Consider the following 12,382-nt stretch of genomic DNA (forward strand, 5'->3'; position numbering starts at 1 on the left):
TTTAGACAATTTTTTTATTTTTTTATGGTTCTGCTTCGCCCTTTTTAAATGGCTCTTTCCGCTTCCGGTTGCGTTACGTTTGACTTGCCTGCACGTAAATTTCGTGCCATTTTGTGCATGGGAATTTGGTCTGTTCGCCGCGCTAACTCGAGCGAACTGCTTCACTCATGTCGGCGGTAAATTTTAGTACAATGCATATATAATCTTTTTCACTTATCTTTGCATAGTTTCCTTTTGCCGAGCAGCCCAACTTTTTACGGTCTGAGGTTAAAAGTGGCGTCGTACATTTTCCAGCAACTACACCCCCTCGAGATGCGCGGTGCGTCGAGAGCTATGTAATGAATGAAAAGTTGCCAGGGAGTTGCAAAAGGTTGCGGCTGCAAAAGGTGCACAGGCATCGCAATTTTTGCTGAATGGCTTGGCTTAGTTTTTCCCACTTGTCGACAATCTAGTGACAGATTTATGGGTTAATTATTGTGAACGGGGCTGTGGGAGAGTGCAAAAATGAAACGGAGTGAAGCTGAAATCTCATTCGTTAGATTACACACTCACATGTAGCACTGAAAACGTAGTTAGTCGGAACTGAACAAATTTTAGAAGTTTATCAGATATTTTGTAGAAAATGTGCAAAAACGTTATGTTGTTTCAATGGTAAGTTATCATTGGTCCCGAGAACTGTCCTATAACGCATATTTATGTCCGCAGTATATAGTTGAAATCCGCAATCAAACAAAGAATATGGATAAAGTACACTCATCCAAAATCCCAATTTCCGTGGAAGTGAACGAATCGTTTGAACAACCTTCCTCCGATGATGGCTTTGATCTATTTATGTGCATTTGGGAACTGAGCCTAAGCCTTGGTAACTTCAACTACAATGTGGCCAAGTCAGTAGAGTTCACAAAAGAACACAATACGCCTGCGAGCGACTCATTCGAACTGGTTTTGCTTAATAATTTGCGGATACAATTCGAACAACTGCAGAAGGAAACGAATCCCGAGGAAAGGACTGTGCACGATGCACGCGAAGCTCTTTTCATGCGCCTGTACAAGGAACTGTTGGAAATAGAGCCGGATGAGGAACTGCGCAATGGGTACCTGAAGATTTGCCATGAACTCTTCGATTCTGGCCACCCAAAACTTAAGGGGCGGGAAAAGTCCCTCAGTTGTCGAGTGGAACTCATCGATCGTTTGCATGCCCAGGCTCAAAACATATTGCATTGCCTGGTTGGAAAATCAAACTCAACTTCAAGTGTCGACGTAAAATCCTCTGACTCCCATATTATTATGTATCTGGAGAGCTTAAAGTTGAAAAATCATGCCCAATTAGAAAACATTCCAAAGAAGGACGACATCACTTATCCAGTAAAAGAATTGAGGCCTGATAAAAGTTTAGAGTCCAACAGAGTGAGTTTCGAAATGAAAATAGAAGGTTTTCAATTAATTGAGAATGAAAAGAAAATGGTTAATTGCCTCTCAAGGGGCTTAAAATTTGAAAGGGGAATCTCTGTGATTTCAACTCGCGATGATATTTATTCTATGGATTCATTTCATATTTCGAATAATTTTGATGATCATGCAAATGTTTCCGCAAATATAACTAGTCAAAGAAGAACGTTTGATTTGTTTGATAAATATGTAGACCGAGATGGTAAGGAAGTAAAGGATGTTATTCCGGTGATAATTGAGGAAGCTGCTACTCCAAATAATTCTGAGAGTACCTTAAAAGCTGCTGCAGACGATTTCGTCGATGTTCCTGCAATTGATTTGGATTTTCTTAGTGAGGAAAAACCTTGTGACGGTAACAATGTTTACGAAGAATCTGAAGCGAGTGTCGCCGCTAATTGGGATCCTACAGAGAATCCAACAGATGAATGTATAAGCAGTCCCATCAGGGTCAATACTTCTGAAGGACATTCAGAAAAATGTTTATTTGAAGATGCGTTTAGTGATAGTTCTTGTATTTCGAATTCGCCATCTGAAAATAATTTCAAGGAACATTGTCATAGCAACATGGAAAAAATAAAAGAGGTCTTTTTACAATACAACAGCAAATTAGACGCGATAGCTAAAGTAAACGAAAAAACCGGTTTAAAAACCTTTAAGTCCTTTGCCAAATTGCCTACTACTGAAGAAAGCCCGATACTTGATGTTGTTAATATAAATGAAAACTTGCTGGAAAAAGGTTTCAAACTTCAAAAGACATTGAAAGAAGTAGATTTTTCTGAGGACGAAATAATGACTCAACTGCGACAAACTGTAAGTAAAATAAAGCTAAATGTTTTAAATGAAGTTGACAAGTCCCTGAAATTGACTCTGCATAAACCATCTGATGTTCTATTAAGGAAATCGTCTTCGGAAAAAGCTAAGATCGTTAATTATGGACGGAATTCTAAATTTACTGATGAGCTGCGCATAAATTCTCCAGGAAAATATTCCCCAAGAAATTATGTTTTCAGGGATTCCCCAAAAAAGAAATCAATTAAGTCTGGCAATAAAAAGTATGATCAGGAAAAGCTTTCACCGAAAAATAGGGAAGAAAAACGTATAGAAGTGGTTGAAAAAGAATCCTTGAAAACGATTGAAAATAAATTTGAAGAAACTAAACATTTAAAGGCAACTTCACATAAATTGGGCATTGATATTTCTGAAAAATGCAGTTTGGTAAATGGCAATTGCCTCATCCCAGAAAAATCAAATGATTTGAATGCTGAGCTGGATGATCAAGAAATGTTTTCACCAATGTTAGGCCAAATTTCAAAAACGGTTAGTGAAGTTAAGCTGCACATTCTGAAAGAGGTTGATAAGTCCTTGTCCGAGGTGATTGGAAAAAATCATGCCGCTAAAAGGATTTTTTGAAGAAAATAACCTGTAAGGATGAAGATAAAAGAGACGTTATGAAGGGCCACAGTGAAAATTTTGAAGAGTTAATTCCAAAGAAAGTAATTGAATTTGGTGCTGAGAGGGACGATAAGGAAATGCTTTCACCAATGCTCAGTCAAATTATACGAACGGTAAGTAACATTAAGCTCAACGTTTTAAAGGAAGTGGATAAATCACTATCGGAATTGACCCTAAAAAATTGTTCTAAAGATTCACTTAGAAAACAATCTAAATTATCGTTCACTAACGAAAGTAATTTAATCATTGATTTATCTAATAATGATAAATCAGGTTTAAATTTATGGGGAAAACCCTATGAAGGACTAGATAAAAGCGAAGCTACTGAGGATTCAAAGGCACCTTTTGTAAAAACTTTATCTAATGAAAGTGACATAAAGCTTAACTTGGTAAATGATGTGGATAAGTGTGGTCCAGCGGGCAAGAATTTATGTCAAGGTGATGGTAAGAGTGATGAAACAGAACTTTTAAAGGCACCTTCTGTAAAAACTATGTTTAAAGACTGTGAGCTATGCCAATCTGTTCATAAAGGCTTAAATTTAAGTGTAGGGAGCTGCGTTGGCTTAGCTAATTTAAAGGCACCTTCTGAAATAACTTATAGCGAGCATAGATTGTTCATAAAACCTTTGCCCAAATGGCAGCATCAACGCCACATCATTGCAGCCCCTCGTGTTGTAATAAAGACGTTCAAATCGAATCCCGCCTATCAATGGAACCCTCATGAGCCAAATGCGCCCGATTTCTATGAACAATTGGACCAGTTTTATGAGATCACGGGTCAAACTATGGATATTGACGTTTATTCTATAGAATCACGAGTAAGCCTGATTGTAAACCGAATTAGGAAGAAAATGCCAAGGGACATCAGCTACTCTGATTGGATGCTTGCTGTGGGAAAATGTAAAGTGGAACAGCTGCTCACTCGCGACGAGAAAATTGCCTACGAAGCATTGCGCTTTCAGTCGAGGGATAGAGGTGATCAGGATCTATCTACGGAGTCTCGATTCACCGATGCCCTTCACGGAATGATGGGCTATGAGTCGCCCCATTTGAAGGTTTCATCGCTAACTGGCTGGCTGCAATTGCGATCGCCTCATCATCAGGAGAGCATCAGTGAGTCCTATCTTCTGCTGACCCTTGGCCACTTGGGCTACCTATATAGATCCTTGAGGGAGCAACTGGTAGTACTCGGCCAACAGGGAGAAACTGGTTCTGCTCTCCGAGAATGTCTGCAGAAGGAACTCCAGAATTTCCAACAATTCTACGAGTTAAGGAAGCAAGAACCGAGCAGCCTGCTTGCTCTGCACTGGAAAACTCGAGGATACCAGCTGCATTTTCAGTGGCTTTTAGGTGTGCTGCACAGAATTCAGAGTAAAAAGTCCATTGTGGTATCACTGAACGAAGAATCACGACGTAGAATTGGATCTCAAAGAAACTTAATGGTAAAGTGGTTGAATGTGGCCAGTCAACCACTAATAACAAAACTTTATCACTGGCTTCTTAGCGGACAACTGAGTGCTTCGGATTACGATGATTTTCCAATTGAGCGCTGTACAACTGCGGGCATAGATGATTTCTGGCAGAAACGCTATAGAGTTCGAAAATCTTTCTCCACGTTTCTGGACCCTCACCTTACCGAAACTCTAATTAGTGTGGGAAAGACCTTGGCTTACACAAAAAAGTTCTTGGGCCTTAGCTTGGATATTTCTCTGATCAGTAAAGAACTTCTTTACTCATTGATAGATGCGTTTGATCACTTCTACCGGTACGGAGATCAGGAACCACTCTATGAAATTGTCCATAAACTGCACTTTGAAATATCGAATGAAGTGCTTACACTTCAGGAAATAAAACCCAATCCACAGGATCTCTTCTTTCAGATTCACAAATACTCAATGCTTACGGATTCAAAATTTACCAGAGGGTTTTTTGAAGTTTTCGAACCCATCCTTGAAGAACCAGCGAGCTGCTTTAATATTGAACTTTTCAACCAAATAAAAGATCAAATGTTGCACCAGCCGATTCCGAGCTTCTATATAGATAAAGCTAAAGGCGATGGAGCCAAGTGTTGGTCACTTCTTGTTCTTCGCTGGAATTTTCCGAACCACTGGAGAGCTCTTCTCGGCGAGGATGTTAAGGAGTATGATGCGATCTTTGGTGGCTTGTGGAGATTTAACTATGTCAACTACGTGCTCGGCAAAAGGATAGTTCGGCAGCAGTTGCATTTCCAAAATCGCATTGACCTCAAATATTTCGAAGGCCTCGAAGGAACAAACAGGTGTTTTGTCCATCTGATAAATATTGTTCTGCGAGTAATGAAAGTTTTGAGGCACTTTTTTCTCAGTGATATATTAGAGCCAGCGTTCGCAAAGCTTTTGTTGGCCTGTAACAAGGCAAATAGCCTTGACGACATCCTCGAGGCGAATAGAACCTACCTGAAGACCATCAAATTAGGGTCCTTGCAAACGAAAGCTCTACGAAAATCAAATCAATACCTAGATAAACTCTATGGTCTCGTACTAAATCTCGATCATCAGCAGCAAAAGTTCCACAGGCTAACCCAGATTTTACTGGACTATGTGATGGAAGCTGGTGTCTCAAATTCTAGTTCTTACAAAGGTCGAATACAGGAGTTTCGATGGTCCTGTGAAAGCTACACGGATTTCATCAAGGATCTGGAAGAAAAATTTCACCTGGCAATGGTCAACTTTTTGTTTAGCCTGCATTTATCAGATGAACCTTCATTAAGATTACTGGCCTTAAGGTTGGATCCCAAAAGCTATTATACATATAAGGATGCCAGGTTGGGTCTTGTGCAAATGTTCGAGTTCAAGAGGAAGGCGCGAAAGAGATGTTCGGAAGACAGCAGCTAACAACTTTATCTGTTATATATTCTTCTGTATATTTTTCTACAAGCGACAAAATGAGTTATTTATAATTTAAAACATAAAATCTGTATGTCTTGTACATATTTTTTAATTTGGATAAATCTCTAAATTGATCTAATAAACGGGATACATTTTCATATTTGTGTTTTTCGTTAAACACAATAAATGTTGCAAAAAGTCTTAAAAAATAAACGAATGTTAGAGCCAACTTTACAAAAATAAACTTTTAATCATCGACTTGTTAAAGATAAACAGCTTTTAGAAATAAATTTCTCATTCAAAATTGACAGTTTCAATCACATTAAACTCCTTGCTCAAATTATAATTCATTTAGCAAAAAGAAATGCAGGATGAATCACTCTTTTGACGCTTTGTCTATATATAAATTGGATTTTAATTGAAAATTAAGAATCGACTTAGCAATGTTTGCATTGTGCAGCAACTGGAGAAGCCTTTTGTTATGCAAATGTTCTTTATATTGTAGTCCCGTGTGAATAGGAACAGAATGGGTGGGACACACCGAACGACTGTGGGTTCGTTTAAATTAAAGAAAATAATGGAAAATTTACTTTTTGGCTTAAGCTTTGGCCAAACGGCATTTCCTTCTCCAACGCAGCCAACGAGTTGGGAATTTGGATTCGTCAGAATTGTAATTGCTCGGCGAAAATTAAATCAAGTTTGGGTTCATTCATTTTTCATATTTTTATTAACAAGTTATGCCAACACTTTTCTAACAGCTCTCCATCTGCATAACTTCATTTCCCGAGAATCCTCATGGAAATATCTTTGCCTTGCGCCCGAATCTCTGCCAAAGAACTGAACAATGCCGAAAGGATGGCCCAGTCCTGAGCTCTTTTGTTATCTGACAAACACAGCTGGCAGTCATCTCAGCAAGTCCTCCACATATCAGCGACTGAGCTGGATAAATTATAAAGCACAGCCGCTTTCAAAAAAAAAAAATCAAAATAAAAAGAAAATGTCAAGAAGATAATTGAGCCCAGGCAGCAGGCATTTAATAAACTTGATTGGAAAGACAAGAAGGAGTGACATTGGGGGGAAGGTTGACAAGGTCCTGACATGCGTTCACTTTGAAAAAAAGTTAGCTGGGTGACTTGCTCGACTGTTGATTAAGGAAATTAATTTCATAGGAAATTGCCTGCCTCCGATGCGTTTTGGTTGATAAACGAGTCATTTATTATGTGTGCTGATGTGTGGATGACTTTTTTTTCTATTTTAACACTTGGAAAACATTAAAATTAATTTTTACTTAGATTCGTTATTCTGAAAAGCAAAATATTGTTTCCTTAAAAAAAAGTTGATTTTATTATGAGAAATAAAAATTAAAACTCATTTTCAAAAATTTATATCCATATAAAATAACACAATTTATAATAAAATTGTATATAAGTGTATAAAAAGGCTTAATAAAACATATTCGTTTCTCTTTTCTCTTTGGCGAAAAATATAATAATCTAATCGACAAATAATATTTATTTTTTTCTACACCTTTGTATTTGTAATCCGTCTAAAATGCTTATGTCTTTTTTCATAGTGTACGTGAAAAAATTTAATTTAAATAAACGCGTTAAAAGCACATTCATTTCAGTGGTATCTCTGGCGAAAGATTTAATAATCTAATTAACAAATAATAATTCCTTCCTTTTGTTTTTCTCTCAGCTTGGTATTAATTAATGGCTAACCGATATCAACGTCGATTTAATCTTTGGCCCAGCAGAAAGCTTGAGCGTTGCGTCAAATTAAACTATTAAATTTATTATTATGGCCGTTGTCATTCTTGAACTATTCTAGGCAATAAATTCCATTACAAAGTTGCCATTTGGGCTCACCCAACATCGCTCCACACCCCAGTCAATGTTATTGTCATTTGTTGTCAGTTTTTGTCGCTCAAACACGAAGCAATTTATGTGGCCGGTTCTGGGGCTTTATGAAATACTTCTCATTATTGTGGGACCGGCCGATGGCTGGAACATATTCGAACTATTTTCATTTCAATTGCAAACGGTTTGGCGCAGAGAAATCAATTGAATTGCCATTTCACATATGAAATGGTCATTTGTCAATGGACAACAATTGGAGGGCGTGGTCGCAGCTGGTTTCGATGGTGGTGGATACTGGATGCGGTCAGTCAAAATGGCCGCATAAATATGTCCTTCTCGTCCTGTGTGAACGATCTTCTGGCATTCTCCCTCCATTCGCCCATTTCGATGGCTAAATTGTTGGTCGTTATTAAATTTCCGCTGCGTTGAGTTCTCATTTCCGTTTCAATGGCCAATGCAGCTGACCGTCGTTGAAATGCTCAACGGATGTTGGACTGGGACATAGATATACGTATTACGTTTACTCACATACGTGCATTATATAAATATTTTCAGCTCTAGCTCGGTAAACAAAAGGGTGGTGACCTTTTGATGCCAAAGCGTAATGTTCGATTATTGTTTTTATTATAATTTTTAAGAGCCTACATAACTATCCTAAATGGGGATATTTGTGGCAATCAAAAATTGATTCTACAATTGAAATGTCTGTTAGTCCGTATGCCTGTGTATGCGGCTTTTTAGCCAAATTCAAACTAATTGAAATATGTGGATTGCAGGAAACGGCGAAAAGAGGAGGAAAGTGAGCAAAAACTTTAGTCATAAATTTCAATAAAACGGCATTTTTGGTATTTCCCTTTATTCCATTTGTAGTTCCCTCTCTTTGTGTGTTATACGTTTTATTGGCATTACGTATATGCAGTGACCTCATTTATTGTTTCGTCAGCATAACTTTACATTACGTTTTGCGTTAGTTTTTACTCAGTACTATACAATTATTTAGCATCATTTCCGTTGTTTTAGAAAACTTTTTGTATTTATTGAGGGAAATTCTCTTTCTTTTTATGTCTTTAATTTGACCCGTTTAATTAAATGGAAAATACCTTAAAAGTTAAGTTTCTCTAAAAGACCATTAAATATTATAGGTTTTAATGAAAATATAATGCAATGCCCATCAAAGGGACTCGTTCCCTCTCCCCTTCTCCAGGGGCCTGTTTTTATTGTTGGCTTGCCTTTGTGGCTGCTATGTCTTGGCCAAAAAAAAAGAAATAAATAACAAAATTATTCAAAATTATGGGCCAACTCTGCGCCTCCCTCTCCTCCGCTTGTAACTTAACCCTTGTTGGTCTACCACTTATTTTCCGCCTTTACACTTTTATACTTTTCCGAGTTTTTATTAAACCCAGTGCCAGGCCTTACAAAGTAACATCTTAGGAAATGCATTAAAAGGCGCTAAGTAAATATTAAAATTTCTGGCAGTAGATAGCGTGGGAGTTAAAAGAGCGAGCTTAGGCCATTTTATTATTATTATTTCCCCGACTAAACAAAGCCAGTTAATGGCTTCAGCTGCCGGACAATGGTTGTTTATTTATGCCCCGCGCTAATGGACAGCGCGGGATCGCTGAAAGAGTTTGCTTCTTCGGTGGACATTATTTATTATCGCCGCCACCGCTGCGAACAATAGATGTAATATTTATTCATTTATTTATTGATTTATGGCATGGCATTTAAATCAAAATCAAGGCAAGCATGCTGAACATTTTATCAATTTGATAAGCCTATTTATTATGACGTTTTCACTTTTCACCGCTGGAGTGGCGTCGGCCCCGCTTTGATAGAATTTATGCCTTCACTGACCACAAAAGATTCATCTTCATTTCATCTGTCCAAGCCCAACTACAAGGTCCACCCATTCGCCCATCGCCCAACCACCCCATCTTGATTAGTTGATGACACTTTGTGCAAAGGACTGAGCCCTGCATCTGCCATATATATGCTTATAAGCACTTAAACAAAATATTGTTTAACTTCAGAGTGTTTTTAATTTTTAGGCTAGATCTTCAAAGTTTAAATGAATTATATATAGTTTATTTAATTAAAAAATAAATATTTATTTTAAGTATTAAAGATTTTATAACTTAATTTTGACACTTAAATTACCAACAAGCTTTTATATTGACGACTGTTAAAAAAAAACTTTTGTTATTTAATAAACCGTTTTAACGATTTTGTATGAAATTATATATTTTATGAAATTGACAGAATTAATATGTTTACTTTAGAATGTAGTGCCATTTAAGGAAAATCTTTTAAACCCTTGGTATGTATTTATTTGGAATTTCATATATTTCCTTGTTTGAGTGTGCTTGAATACATATGGGTAGATTCCCCATCTACAACTTGGCCAGGACGATATGTCTCGCTGTGCGGTGTTTGTGGCTAATTTGATAAATATGCGCGCGTTTATTCAAATCAATCAGAGTCAGACGCCGCCACGGGATCTGCTGGAGGAGGGTCTTTGAATTGAGAGGACAAGTCATCGGCGTCGTCTTCACCCGACTTCCCACGTCCTCGTATTATCTCCACTTCTTCATTTTGTGTGCATCTTGTGGCATATAAATTTCAGCTGTTTTTCTCCAAGCAACACACATATAATCAGCCGTACGCACAAGCGTCTCTCTAAGGAGATTTCATTAATGTGCGGTTAACTATAATGAGCCTGGTATATGGCAGCGAACTATGGGGGTTTTCTGGTTAAGCTGGGCTAACTGAAATCTTTTACGGTACCACTAGGTTCTTAAGTAGGCCAATTTATTGTGCCGGAAATTCCAATTATCTCAGCTACATAAGTTCAAAAGACCTTTATAAACAAGGGATGAGTTTTGCAAAGAACAAACAATTGATAATTAAGAAAATATATTTCGAATTTTTAATATTTTAGTGCATATTTTTAATAAAATTTGTTATTGTTTAAAGAAAGCCTTAGGATTTTATAAAATCTTTAATAACAAGAAGGAAAGCAAACTTCGGCAAGCCGAAGTTCATATACCCTTGCAGCTATTGCATTAATTAAATACTTTTGAAAACATTTAAATTATGATTTACTTGAGTATGTGCTAAAAAAAAACATTGAAACTATGATTATTTGCAGCTCAATTATTAGATAGTTATTTTATATATTTGTATTATTTCTATGGGAGCTATATGCTATAGACGTCCGATTTTGATAAAATTTATACCATAATTCTGAAATAATTAAACATTGCTATATGTCGAAGAACTAAACAAAAAATTAAAAAACAGAAAAGTTATAATTTTTTTCATTTATTTTTCCGATTGTTCCTATGGGAGCTATATGCTATAGTCGTCCGATTTTGATGAAATTGAAACCGTAATTCTGAAATATTAAACCATTACTATATCTCGAAGAACTAAACAAAAAATTAAAAAACAGCAAAGTTATAATTTTTTTTCATTTATTTTTCCGATTGTTCCTATGGGAGCTATATGCTATAGTCGTCCGATTTTGATGAAATTTAAACCGTAAATCGGAAATATTTTACCATTACTATATGTCGAAGAACTAAACAAAAAATTAAAAAACAGCAAAGTTATAATTTTTTTTCATTTATTTTTCCGATTGTTCCTATGGGAGCTATATGCTATAGTCGTCCGATCCGGCTCGTTCCGACTTATATACTACCTGCAATAGAAAGACAACTTTTGGGAAAGTTTCATGCAGATAGCTTTAAAACTGAGAGACTAGTTTGCATATAAACGGACGGACAGACGGACAGACGGACAGACGGACAGACGGACATGGCTAGATCGACTCTCCTAGTGATGCTGATCAAGAATATATATACTTTATAGGGTCGGAAACGTCTCCTTCACTGCGTTGCAAACTTCTGACTGAAATTATAATACCCTCTGCAAGGGTATAAAAATACAAAAAACTTGTATCGTTTATAAATAATACAAAATAATTTAAAAAAATTACGTGAACTATATTTATTTTTTATGTCAGTCTAAGACAATCTCTTTAAAGTTAAATGTTAAATTTATAAAAATCAATTTACTGTAAAGAGCCCTCACAAAGCTTATTGTAAACTTTGTAATGCATATTTTTTAGCAGCTAACCACAAACCGGTATCCCCCTTTGTAATACCTTGGGTAAATTAACTGCCCCACATTTGCAACTTCATTTGAAGGGCTTGTTCGCCCGACCACATGGCGCATATGTTAGGAAAAATTTGTGCGGTGTGACCGCAACAAATCACAATTGAAAATGGCAAAAGTAAGTTGGCTCTTAAATCACTTTGGTCCGTAAATGGGATTTCAGTGAAGATGTTTACGCACATTTGCCTGATAAGTTTGAATATCTTGGGAGAGCGCAACAATTGTATCGTATAAGCTATGCACAGCTTGCAGTGTTTACCTGCAAGAGGGCGGACAATCAGCATAAACTCCAAACGCAATCTAAATGTTGAAATAAACTTAACAAATCCCGCGTAAAGTTTGTTGTTCTTTTTCCATTGCACATTTTCTCCACCTGTCAGCGGGTAAAATTTGTTCTCCACATTTAGTTCGCCCACGGTTGACTTCGCTTTCTTCTCTGCGAATTTGCTACTGCAATGTCTTCGGTGCACACTGCGTATACGTAATAAATTGCACAATTGCCAGAGGAAAACTGTCCGCAAAAGTGTAATTGTAATGTTTGCTCTCGCCGCCTTTATCTTAGACCGTGTGCAAGGTTTT

At 36.9% G+C, this 12,382-nt stretch overlaps 1 protein-coding gene across 1 annotated transcript; it reads left to right on the forward strand.

Annotated features, from left to right (window-relative positions):
- The first annotated feature begins 516 nt into the window (after positions 1-516).
- LOC128262376 (uncharacterized) lies at positions 517-5,929 on the forward strand. The gene is made up of 3 exons (XM_052996580.1): positions 517-651; positions 706-2,841; positions 2,877-5,929. The coding sequence occupies exons 1-3, from the start codon at positions 649-651 to the stop codon at positions 5,772-5,774; spliced, it is 5,037 nt and encodes a 1,678-aa protein (XP_052852540.1). The 5' UTR covers positions 517-648; the 3' UTR covers positions 5,775-5,929.
- The last annotated feature ends 6,453 nt before the right edge of the window (positions 5,930-12,382 follow it).

The sequence above is a fragment of the Drosophila gunungcola genome, unplaced genomic scaffold, assembly GCF_025200985.1.
Source record: "Drosophila gunungcola strain Sukarami unplaced genomic scaffold, Dgunungcola_SK_2 000001F, whole genome shotgun sequence".
In the NCBI taxonomy this organism is placed as follows: Eukaryota; Metazoa; Arthropoda; class Insecta; order Diptera; family Drosophilidae; genus Drosophila; species Drosophila gunungcola.